Raw genomic sequence first — 11,846 nt, 5'->3', positions numbered from 1 at the left:
GAAGTATGAATCCTTCCTTTATTCCTTTCAAATCTACTTCTGGCTTTGGCTGAGAAACCTCCTCTAAAAAGAAGTGTGAAACCACGTGGCTCAGTGGAATAAACAAGAGACATGCATTACTTTGGTGCATGCCCATTGAAGTTTTGTGAAGACCACAAGGATGGCGTCGGAATTCTGTCAGTGATTTTCACAGGTCTACCCACTACATCGTCTGCTATATAAAATGGTGCCATAGAAAATACTTGTCCCGCAAAAAACAACCCCCATCATGGCTATGTGAATGGGAAAAATTTAAAAAAGTTATGTCTTTGAGAAGGCAGGGAGTAAGAAGGGGGAAAAGAAAATAGAAAATCGGTGCCTCAGGAAGGGGTTAATGTAACATCCAGCTGCATAAATGCCACAAAATGACTTTCCTCAAAATCTCTGTGTGAAACCAGCCTTGGAGGGTAGGTCCACAGCAGCCGGGATTGATGTGGATTTACACAGGTTAAATCCACAGTGGAATAAAGTAGTAGGAAGCGGATGAAAGTTTATGAATCTTAGGCCTCCTGCACACGACCATATCCGTTTTGTGGTCTGTAAAATGGTTCGTGTGCATCCCACAATTTTCATGGGCCCCCTGATGAAGCAAAACGTGCGTCGAGGTATTCTTTGGTCCCTCTACCCCAGATCATGTCTACAGGTGGGTTTGTGTTTTGGGTGGGAGTTTTTCGCTAATATGCTATCTTGGTAGCTACTTTATTATATAGTTTGAGGGTTTTATGGACGTCCACCCCTCCATATTTGACATCTTTTTCGGGTGTATCGGAATTAGTGGTCAGTGATTCGGTACAGCTACCCTATAGTGTCTCTGATGTTTTGTCCCACATTTTATGATTTTGATCATGTATCTTTGATTATCTATTCAATAAATTGAGGATATTACTCTCGTTTGGGCATTGTGTCTTTGTGCTCCTTTTGTGAGCAATTTTGGTAGTTTTGGTTTTAGTGAATGGTGAGGCAGGTGCAGCACTATGAAGTGCCTTTTGCGCTGCGGCATTAGAAGAATTTCTCAGACTTTTAGTCTAACCAGACTGTCTATTACTCTGTAATTCTCTAGCGCCGTTCTATGGAAACAGTAGGTTTTCCTATCGCCCATGACAGCACCACCAGAGAGAGGAGGATCCGCCCCCCGAGACAGGAAACCTGCAGAATAAAAAGGGCGGACACTCTCCTCCCCTTCAGTGTGGTTTCCTGTCTTGGTGGGAAGCCTGCAGCATGGATGCTTCGGATCCCTCTCCCTGGTGGCGCTCCGTTACTGACCTGCGGTCCCTGTAAGATTGGCGGCATCGTTATGCGCGGGGGTCCGTTCAGAGGCACAGCTGAGCTCCGGAGGGAGTAGTCAGTGTGCTGGAGCTGGAAGCCGGCGCCTCTGTGGAGGTGCCGTGAAGACTGACGCGGGCTGCCTGGGGGAGGAAGAGGAGGGGCTTCGGCAGTGAGTGCCGGATAGCGCTCCTGCTGTCAGGTGACCGGCGCAGGCGTCGGGCGGTGACGTCATCAGTATGCGCCCTATGAGAGGAGCTCGATTTTCCAGGGGCCGGCGTCCTTTTGCGACTTGGCTGAAGCCTGCATCATGGAGGAAGACAAGCCATCTGAAGAGCTTGCGGTCCCTCCTGCTCCTGTACCTCTGAAGGGGTGAGTGGGGTCTCTTATGACCTAGATTCCCTTTATACTAATTGGCGTTACTGTTTGTTTTCAGGTTAAGCCTAAAAAAGTGGTGACCAAAAAGAAAAACAGAGAATGTGCTCTGTGCAAAGTGGGTTTGCCCTCTGAGTGGGATAAAAAGTTATGCCAGGCCTGTATAGACAGAACGGTTGCGGAGGAATCCCCTTCCTTTTATAAATGTCTGCAGGCGTTAGTTCGGTCAGAGGTTAACTCCTCGTTAACTGCCAAGAAGGATCAGAGGCCGGTCCGTAAAGAGACCTGGCGTAATCCCAGTGTTTCAGAGGGAGAGGAAGAGTTGCCTTCTTCAATGATTGAATTTTCGGACATCTCAGAACAGTCCTCTCCGGATGAGGAAGAAGGTCAGGGGCGGAGACCATGTTTTCCTGTAGAAGATACGGAAAAGCTGTTAAAAGCGGTTTGTTCTACGATGGGCATAGAAGAGACCCGAGAGCCCCGTTCCTTTCAGGACATTATGTTTGAGGGTTTAGAGGCCAGACAACATGGTACTTTTCCGGTACACAAAAATGTAGCCGCATTGATTAGAGGCGAGTGGAAGAAACCAAATAAAAGGGTATTTATCTCCAAAAACCTCAAACGCAAATACCCCTTCAAAGAAGAGGACTCTGCCTCCTGGGATAGGGCTCCTCGCATTGACGTAGCCATCTCCAAGGTCTCTAGGAAGACGGCCTTGCCTTTTGAGGATATGGGTATATTAAAAGATCCTCTGGATAAAAAAAGCAGACGCCTTTCTTAAGGGGGCTTGGGAGGCATCTACCTCATCATTTAGGCCCAGTATAGCCTCCACCTGTACGGCCCGTTCTTTAATAGTTTGGCTTTCCGAATTAGAAGTTCAGCTAAAAAACAGAAGTCCCTGTGAGGAGATACTGGCCTCCCTCCCTACTATTAAAAAAGCAGCCGATTTTTTAGCGGACGCTTCTGCTGACTCTCAGACTAGCCGCTAAGTCAGCAGCCTTATCCAACTCTGCTCGGAGAGCTCTATGGATAAAGAATTGGAGTGGCGATACGGCCTCCAAGACAAAGCTTTGCGGAGTTCCATGTGAGGGGGAGTATCTTTTTGGTCCTAGTTTGGACGACCTCCTGGATAAGGCGGCTGATAGGAAGAGAAAGTTTCCCGGTTTTCAGAGCTCCTTCCCCAGTAACATAGTAACAAAGTAACATAGTACATAAGGCCGAAAAAAGACATTTGTCCATCCAGTTCGGCCTGTTATCCCGCAAGTTGATCCAGAGGAAGACCCCTCTCTAGTAGCTATAGCCTGTAATATTATTAAGCTCCAGAAATACGTCCAGGCCCCTCTTGAATTCCTTTATTGTACTCACCATCACCACCTCCTCAGGCAGAGAGTTCCATATTCTCACTGCTCTTACCGTAAAGAATCCTTTTCTATGTTTGTGTACAAACCTTCTTTCCTCCAGGCGCAGAGGATGTCCCCTTGTCACAGTCACAGTCCTGGGGATAAATAGCTGATGGGATAGATCTCTGTACTGACCCCTGATATATTTATACATATTAATTAGATCTCCCCTCAGTCGTCTTTTTTCTAAAGTGAATAACTCTAATTTTGATAATCTTTCAGGGTACTGTAGTTGCCCCATTCCAGTTATTACTTTAGTTGCCCTCCTCTGGACCTTCTCCAGCTCTGCTATGTCTGCCTTGTTTACAGGAGCCCAGAACTGTACACAGTACTCCATGTGTGGTCTGACTAGCGATTTGTAAAGTGGTAGGACTATGTTCTTATCACGGGAATCTATGCCCCTTCTGATGCAACCCATTATCTTGTTGGCCTTGGCAGCAGCTGCCTGACACTGGTTTTTGCAGCTTAGTTTGCTGTTTATTAAAATTCCTAGATCCTTTTCCATGTCAGTGTTACCGAGTGTTTTACCATTTAGTATGTACGGTTGACTTGCATTTTTCCTTCCCATGTGCATAACTTTACATTTATCAGTGTTAAACCTCATCTGCCACTTATCTGCCCAAGCCTCCAGTCTATCCAGATCCATCTGTAGTAGTATACTGTCCTCATCAGTGTAAATTACTTTACACAGTTTAGTGTCATCTGCGAAAATTGATACTTTACTATGCAAGCCTTCTACAAGATCATTAATAAATATATTGGAGAATAGGGCCTAATACTGACCCCTGAGGTACCCCACTAGTGACAGTGACCCAATCTGAGTGTGTACCGTTAATAACCACCCTCTGTTTTCTATCACTGAGCCAGTTACTTACCCACTTACAGATGTTTTCTCCCAGTCCGAGCATTCTCATTTTATATACTAACCTTTTATGTGGTACAGTGTCAAATGCTTTGGAGAAGTCCAGATATACGACATCCATTGATTCGCCGCTGTCAAGTCTAGAACTTACCTCCTCATAGAAACTGATTAAATTAGTCTGACATGACCGATCCCTCACGAAGCCATGCTGATATGGCGTTATTTGCTTATTTCTGTTGAGATGCTCTAATATAGCATCTCTCAGAAAACCTTCAAACAGTTTACCCACAACAGATGTTAAACTTACCGGCCTATAGTTTCCAGGGTCTGTTTTTGGCCCCTTTTTGAATATTGGCACCACATATGCCATGCGCCAATCCTGTGGGACATTCCCTGTCAGTAAAAAACAGGTTTAGCCGTTCCTTTCGTCCCTTTAAAGGTAACCAGGAACAGGATAGAAGACCTAGGGAAGACCGGTTAAGGGGTCAGAGAAGGAGCAGAAACTTTTTCTTTAGTCAGTCCTCCTCAGACAAAAAGAAGCCTGATCAGCAATGACTCCAGCATTCCGGTAGGGGACAGACTGAAGGCTTTCGCTTTGGAGTGGAGGAGAATTTCCTCGAGCCCTTGGGTTCTCGATACCATTTCCAGAGGCCTAAACCTAGAATTCCTTCAGTCTCCTCCTGCCAGATTCCTACCCACCATAGTTCCGGGTTCCGTGCAGGGCAGATCCATCATGGAAAAGGAGGTGGTGAAACTAGTAGGAAAGTCCGTTTTAATCCCGGTATCAGAAGAGGAAAGGGGGGAAAGGATTCTATTCCCCGCTTTTTCTGGTCAAGAAACCAGACGGTTCCTGGAGAACCATCATAAATCTAAAGAGACTAAATCTTTTTCTTCAGCCGAAGAAATTCAGGATGGAGACGATAAAATCAGCAATCAATCTCTTATACCCTCAGTGTTTTATGGCGGTTCTCGACTTAAAGGACGCGTATTACCACGTTCCCATTGCTGTAGAACATCAAAAGTTCCTAAGAGTAGCAGTGTTTCTGGATGGTCATCTGGAACATTTTCAGTACCAGGCGCTCCCCTTCGGGCTTTCCATGGCTCCGAGAGTCTTTACAAAATTGGTAGCAGAGATGGCGGCCCACATAAGGGAAAGAGACATCCTTTTCATCCCTTACTTAGACGACTTTTTAATTGTTGCCCAGTCAGAAGCTTGCAATCTTGCAGTTCTAGAGGTCCGTTCCATCCTAGGCAAACTGGGCTGGGTGATAAACGAGGAAAAGTCAAGACCCCATCCGCTAAGAAAGCAGGTGTTCCTGGGCCTAATTTTGGACTCCTCTCTCCAGAGATGTTTTTTACCCGTGGAAAAAATACAGACCGTTCAGAACAAGGTTGCGAGTCTATCCCACAGGCCAGTGACTTCCATAAGGAAAGCCATGTCAGTCCTGGGCTCCCTCACGTCTTGTATCCCTGCAGTGAGGTGGGCACAGCTTCATTCCAGGACCTTACAATGGGAGATTCTGGCCAGTTGGGGGAAGAACAGGTCACTGGATGCCAGTCTAGAAGTCTCCTCCCAGACTATCCAGGAACTAGCCTGGTGGCTAGTAGAAAGAAATCTAACACAGGGGTCCCCCTGGAAGATCGAGAATTTGGTCTGTCTAACTACGGATGCAAGCCCTTGGGGGTGGGGAGCTCACATTCAAGGTTCTTACTATCAGGGCCGTTGGAATTCCCTTCAGAAAATGCATTCCTCAAATCTAAAGGAACTGATGGCAGTGGGCTTAGCTATGAAGAGTTCACTTCCAGAGATAAAAGGAAGGAATTTGAGAGTTTTGTCAGACAACAGGACAGTAGTGTCCTATTTAAACAGGCAGGGAGGAACAAGATGCAAAACCCTCATGAAAGAAGCCTTCTCTATTCTGCAGTTAGCAGAGAGAACATGTCCCTCGATCTCAGCCGTTCACATAAGGGGAGTGGAGAACAAACAAGCCGATTTCCTGAGCCGTCATACCCTGTCTCAGGGGAAGTGGTCTTTGGACCCGGTAGTCTTACAGAAGATTGTACATCTTTGGGGTCTTCCTGAAATCGACTTGTTTGCTACCCATTCGAACAAAAAAGTTCCCAAGTTCTTTTCTCTAGACCGGTCGGGGTCCCCTTGTGGGATGGATGCTCTGTCCCAAAAGTGGAATTTTCAGCTAGCTTACGCCTTCCCCCCCCCCCCCCCCCCCCTTTCCCCTCATTCCCCGGGTTCTGAGGAAGATTCGGGAAGAAAAGGCCAGAGTTATCCTGATAGCCCCCTTTTGGCCCAGGAGAGCCTGGTTCACGGGACTCAGAACCATGTCAGTGTCCGATCCTTGGGTTCTCCCTTCAGTCAAGGGGCTTCTAAGCCAGGGGCCGGTGTTACATCCGACCGTAGAGAACCTACACTTAACGGCCTGGAATTTGAGAGGTGGTTGCTGAACAAGGAAGGGTTTTCTGACGCCCTAGTCTCTACCCTGTTAAAAAGTAAAAAAGAGGTCACGGTTGGAATTTATAGCAGGATTTGGCATAAGTTTCTTGGCTTCGCTCAGATCCAGTTAGGGAACCTCCCGGCGGTAGCCCCGGTACAGACTATCCTGGAGTTTCTCCAGAAGGGGTTAGAGCTGGGCCTAGCAGCCAGCACTCTAAGAGTTCAGGTCTCTGCCCTGTCTGCCTTGTTCAATCTAAACCTAGCTGGGAATCCGTGGGTTTCCAGGTTTTTTAGGGCCGTGGATAGAGCCTCCCTTGTGTCAGTACCTAAGCCTCCTCTGTGGAGTTTAGAGGTAGTACTAAAAGCCTTGGCAGTACCCCCCCTTTGAGCCTATTGAGTCCTCCTCTATCAAATTTCTGACCTTAAAATTGGCCCTCTTAGCATATCTATCGGCCACATCTACCTGGCGGAAGTCTTCTTCACTGTTTCTGCAATATCAGGGAGTGAATAAGGGTTCGGCAGCCTCTAAAAATTCCATCGCCCGATGGATTGTTGCTGCTATTTCCTTATCCTATCTTTCCTCTGGTCTGTCCCCTCCTGTTGGCTTAAGGGCTCACTCAACCAGAGCAGTGGCGGCATCTTGGGCAGAGAGGTCTGCGGTTCCAATTGAGAGAATTTGCAAGGCTGCCACTTGGTCTTCACCCTCTACCTTCTTTAAACACTATAGGTTGGACTTGAACCTTTCGGGGGATACTTCCTTTGGTGAGGGGGTCCTTCTTTCTACATCCCACCCTTAGAGCTCCTCTGGTAAGTCTCTGGTGGTGCTGTCATGGGCTATAGGAAAAAATGGTATTACTTACCGGTAATTTTATTTTACGGAGCCCATGACAGCACCACGGCTTTCCCTCCCTAGGTGTCCTTTTTTTGCACGGGTGATATATATTAAAAAAAAAAGAAAAAGAGGTGATATGGAAAAAAAGAAAAAGAAAATGTTCATTTACATGTCTAATATATATTGGCGGCCTTCCTCCGGTACTTGAAAAACTCACTGAAGGGGAGGAGAGTGTCTGCCCTTTTTATTCTGCAGGTTTCCTGTCTCGGGGGGCGGATCCTCCTCTCTCTGGTGGTGCTGTCATGGGCTCCGTAAAATAAAATTACCGGTAAGTAATACCATTTTTAAAGAGCACACCAAATGCTTGAAATAACTTCTTTATTAACTTCAACTTTTCTTCATATAAAACACTGCCGCCTCCGCAGCAGATAGTCCATGTACATAACACGTGATGAAAAGATATCACAGAATGGCAGTATACATAAGATGATGGTTCAACTGTTCAATCTTTTCATTCAACATAAAATGGTGGATATATTTCTCTCTTCAGTATCTGTACTCTCACTTTAAGTTATTTAAGCACTTTATGATCTCTCTGAGAGGTATATCTGAGGTTAACCAATAGTTTATTTGCTCTACTTGGTTTGCAGTTTGCTCTATACAAATGCGAACTGCTCATAAGCAATTGTATGCAATTTGGATTGTATGGCTCAGTAGTTCGTTTGTATGCAATTGGTGGAACTGTAAGTAATCACACATATAACTGGTTAAGTATACAGTTCTAATCAGTATATTAACAGTAGTAACATTTTATAACTGGTTTAAATACCTATTTTGGCCTCTCTGCTTCCATAAAACACAGCTCTTAGTGGAGTAAATGTATGTTCAGCTTCTCTCTGGTGAATAATAATTTCTAGCAGATCCTGCAAGTGGGATTTCCCACACAGGCTGTGTGTGAGGCTGGCTGTGATGGTCTGACTAAGAGAGACTGCTTGGAATTTTAGCCCAACAGGATTTCCTGTTAACCTTCTTAAATAGGATGGCTACAGTCAATCGCTGCCCAGCCGGAAATGGCTGATGACCAGGAACAATAGACTGCCATTATCTGGATAGCAATGGTAGAGCGATGGCTGCGGCAGTATATACATTAGGGGAGACTTATCAAAACTAGTGTAAAGTAGAACCGGCTTAGTTGCTCATAGCAACCAATCAGCTCCTTTGGAAAATGAAAGATGGAATCTGGTTGCTATGGGCGACAGTTTTCCAACTATGTCACCTTTGACGCTAGAAGGACTTAAAGGAACTCTAACTGTAGAAATGGATGCTAAAGGTACACAAGTAATCTCATTGCCACTACTGCAGACATTTGTAGAAATCCTGCAAGAGAACACAGGGTTAATCTGCTCCATATTCAGCCAGTTGTCTTACAGCCAGACATAGGCCATTGAGAAGTGTATTAAAGGGCTTCTGTCACCCCACTAAAGAGAGATAGAGAGGAGCGTCCTCCTCTCAGTGCGCCTGCGCCGACTGAAGACAGGTACGGCGCAGGCACCAGATTTTGAACGCAGACAGGGCCAGCCAGAAGACGAGCGCGTTCGCTGACCCTGTCAATCAACATGAGGAGGGGGGCGTCTTTATGATAGGAGGATGCGGCTGCTACCAGCAAGTAGCCGCCCTACTTGCTGGTAGAGAGGTCATCTACCTGTTATAAAAGTCAGTTTTTTTTTTTTAAGAAACTGCTGAAGGAAAAATGAGTAAAAACATTATATATTGATATATCGCAGTATAAGGAATTTAAGTAGCCAAAAAAATGACTTTAGTGGGGTGAAAAAAGCCCTTTAAGGCTGAGATCCTGGGATATAGATTTCTTTATGTACTTCTCAGTTTTAATTGTAACATAAGACAAAATAGAGGGATGGGAGGAGGTGCTGGATTATCAGACCTTACAGGTTACCAGCCTGTAATAGAAAAAGTTGTGAACCTTGGAGAAGAAAACCAAAAATAATGTAATAGATCAACAGGAAATGATTAGATCAGTAGGGTTCCTCCCACTAGGGCCCTCACTGTTTCACAAGAATGGGGGCCCCACAACCCCTGCAGCCCCCATGAAATAAATGGAGCGACCAGTCGGGCATGTGTCCAGCTGCTACATTCATTCCTATGGAAAGTCTGGGGATAGGTGAGCGCTGTACTCGCCTATCTCCTGAACGCCCATAAAAATAAATGGAGCGACCATGAGTATTATTGTAACCGGAATACCCCCTTAAGCAGAGATCTTCACAGGCATCTGCTGACAGAAAGCAGTGAATTGGGAAATAGGTCCCACCCCTGAGGAACCTTCTGTACCCAATGTAATAACTCTGAACCTGTCAAGTATTTGGGGCAGCAGACTCTCCAAACCTTACAAAGGAATTCCTGACTAACCTAACCTCGCAAAATTTAAATCTGCAGTATTGAATGGGTCATCAAAACATGGCAAAAAGTTACACGGTAAACTAAAGAAATTGGGGGGGGTGGAGGGTTAATAAGCTGAATGCACCCAAATTTTTGCTCAGTTTGTGCCAAAAGAAATGTTGTACATGCCTTGCAGCACGTTTTGTGTGTTTTGGACACTTTTTGCTCCTTGCTTGACAAGAGAGCATGGTTTAGGAGAAATGGGGCGAGGCTCAGCAGGAAAACTTTTGCCACAAATTTTGACTGGTATGAAGTAAGACATGTCTTAAGACCAAATTTATTATATGTGAACCACTGTGGTATATTTGGTGTATCTTCGACTGCCGGATCTGAGGTTTACACTCTCTCTCTCAAATATTTAGTTGTAGTAAATCTTCCCCAATGTTGTCGCACTTTTCAACGTAAAGTAAAAATAATGTCTGTGATAACATAAAAATAACTTTAAAACATAAAAAGCACAGAACAATTTTCTTTTAACAATTACAATTGTTACCACAGGTTAAAATTTCCCCCAAAAAAATCCACTGTAGCCATCATGGGTCAGTAACTAGTTATTTTAGAGAGACACTAGTGTGAACGAGGCCTTGGAGCTGTACAATAAATTACTGCAAGATAAAAGGTGGAGTATAGGAGTTGTACAGGATTAGAAGAAGATGGCTGCTGTGTTTCAGGTGCATGTAAACATTTCACAACTATACATAAATACTAAGGCTTTACAAGCCTCTTACAGGCATTGGTTGAATGACTTTGTCCTAGGCAGATCTAATGATCAAGGAAAGTATTGGACTTCGTCTTTAATATGATGTTTCTCCCCATAAGTTCCCCTGACTTGACCATTTCCATGTCCCGTTCTTCCAACGCTTTGACCAGCTCTGTACATCTGGGTCTATTTCTTGTCTTTTTTTCCACCCTAAACAAAGTCTCATATCACAGTCCGATTTCCTCTGCTTTCTGGTCTACATGTTCCTGGCAGCAACCAAGCTTTGCCCGCACGTTGTCCATGACTGAAGTGTACAACAATGGGTGAATGCAAGGGTTTAAAGCCACCAAACCTCTGGTTATCTGAAAGGCTGAGTGGACAGACGAAGACCTTGCACAAGACGGTGGCTTCAATCTGTTCATGAGGTTGAGGTTCCTCAGAATGTGGTAAGGCAGAAAAGAGATGGAGTAAAGGGCCACCACAATGCAGACCATGGTGACCACCTTCCTCTTCTCCCACGACTCAAGTCCATGGCTTTTCCATACTGCCCTTGCAATGCCAATGTATGAAAAAAGAGTGATCACAAAAGGTAGGCCACAGCCGAATCCAGCAAGAAACAAACTATATGGCAAGTAAGATGCCAACATACTATCAATGGCTGTTCCTATGCATTCCGTCACATGAAGTTCAGTCTTTATTGTTGAAAATTTAAAAACGGGGGATGAGATGGTAGCCACCATCAGCCATACAATCACACTGACCACCTTGGCATGCTTACTTTCTACCTTACCTCTGGCATAGAATGGGTACACTACCCCCAGGCAGCGGTTGGCACTGATACAAGTTATGAAGAAGATACTGCCGTATAGATTGCAGTTGAAAAGAAACCTTTCCACTTTACACAGGGCAAGGCCGAAGATCCAATTTTTGCCCATTGTGTAGTAGGCAACAAGAAGGGGCAGAGACAAGGCATAAGCCAAGTCACTGACTGCAAGATTCAGAGAGAAAATTATTCCGGCATGGGTTTTCTTGGATCCTCTAGGCACCAGTAACCAGATAGCAAATCCATTTCCCAGAAAAGCTATAAAGAACTCCACTCCGTACACTGGAGCCAGGTAGTTGACTTGAACATTAGAGAAGGAGATGTTGCACTTGTGGGACTCCATGTATCAATGTCCTTGTGGATGACAAGGAGTCCTGCATCCAAAGAAAAGAACATGAATTACAAATAAGCAAAAGTCATACATATAAAGATGTGCATAATACCAAGGGGCATCACTAGAGAATCCAGGTAACATCGGCAATGTCCAAAAAGAGACACCACCCAGTGCACATAAAAAATGTATTTTTACTGTACAATTTCTCTTTATTTCATTAACCAGTGAACACTACTATACTGAGTATGATAATATTACCGTATAATCACTGAATAAGGCTGGATTCACATTGGGGCATGTTCATTATACGGTGTA

General features: G+C 45.0%; 1 protein-coding gene across 1 annotated transcript in view; it reads right to left on the bottom strand.

Moving 5' to 3' along the window:
- Positions 1–8,933: 8,933 nt before the first annotated feature.
- Positions 8,934–11,846, bottom strand: part of P2RY11 (purinergic receptor P2Y11) — a 47,468-nt gene continuing 44,555 nt past the window's right edge. The window contains exon 3 of the mRNA XM_044278775.1: positions 8,934–11,571. Within this exon, the coding sequence (XP_044134710.1) occupies positions 10,602–11,540 (939 nt within the window). The 5' untranslated portion in view covers positions 11,541–11,571 and the 3' untranslated portion in view covers positions 8,934–10,601. The remainder of the gene's footprint in view (positions 11,572–11,846) is intronic.

The sequence above is a fragment of the Bufo gargarizans genome, chromosome 2, assembly GCF_014858855.1.
Source record: "Bufo gargarizans isolate SCDJY-AF-19 chromosome 2, ASM1485885v1, whole genome shotgun sequence".
Taxonomy (NCBI): Eukaryota; Metazoa; Chordata; class Amphibia; order Anura; family Bufonidae; genus Bufo; species Bufo gargarizans.
Note: the sequence above shows the minus strand (reverse complement) of the source record. Positions and strands in the feature narration are given on the sequence as shown.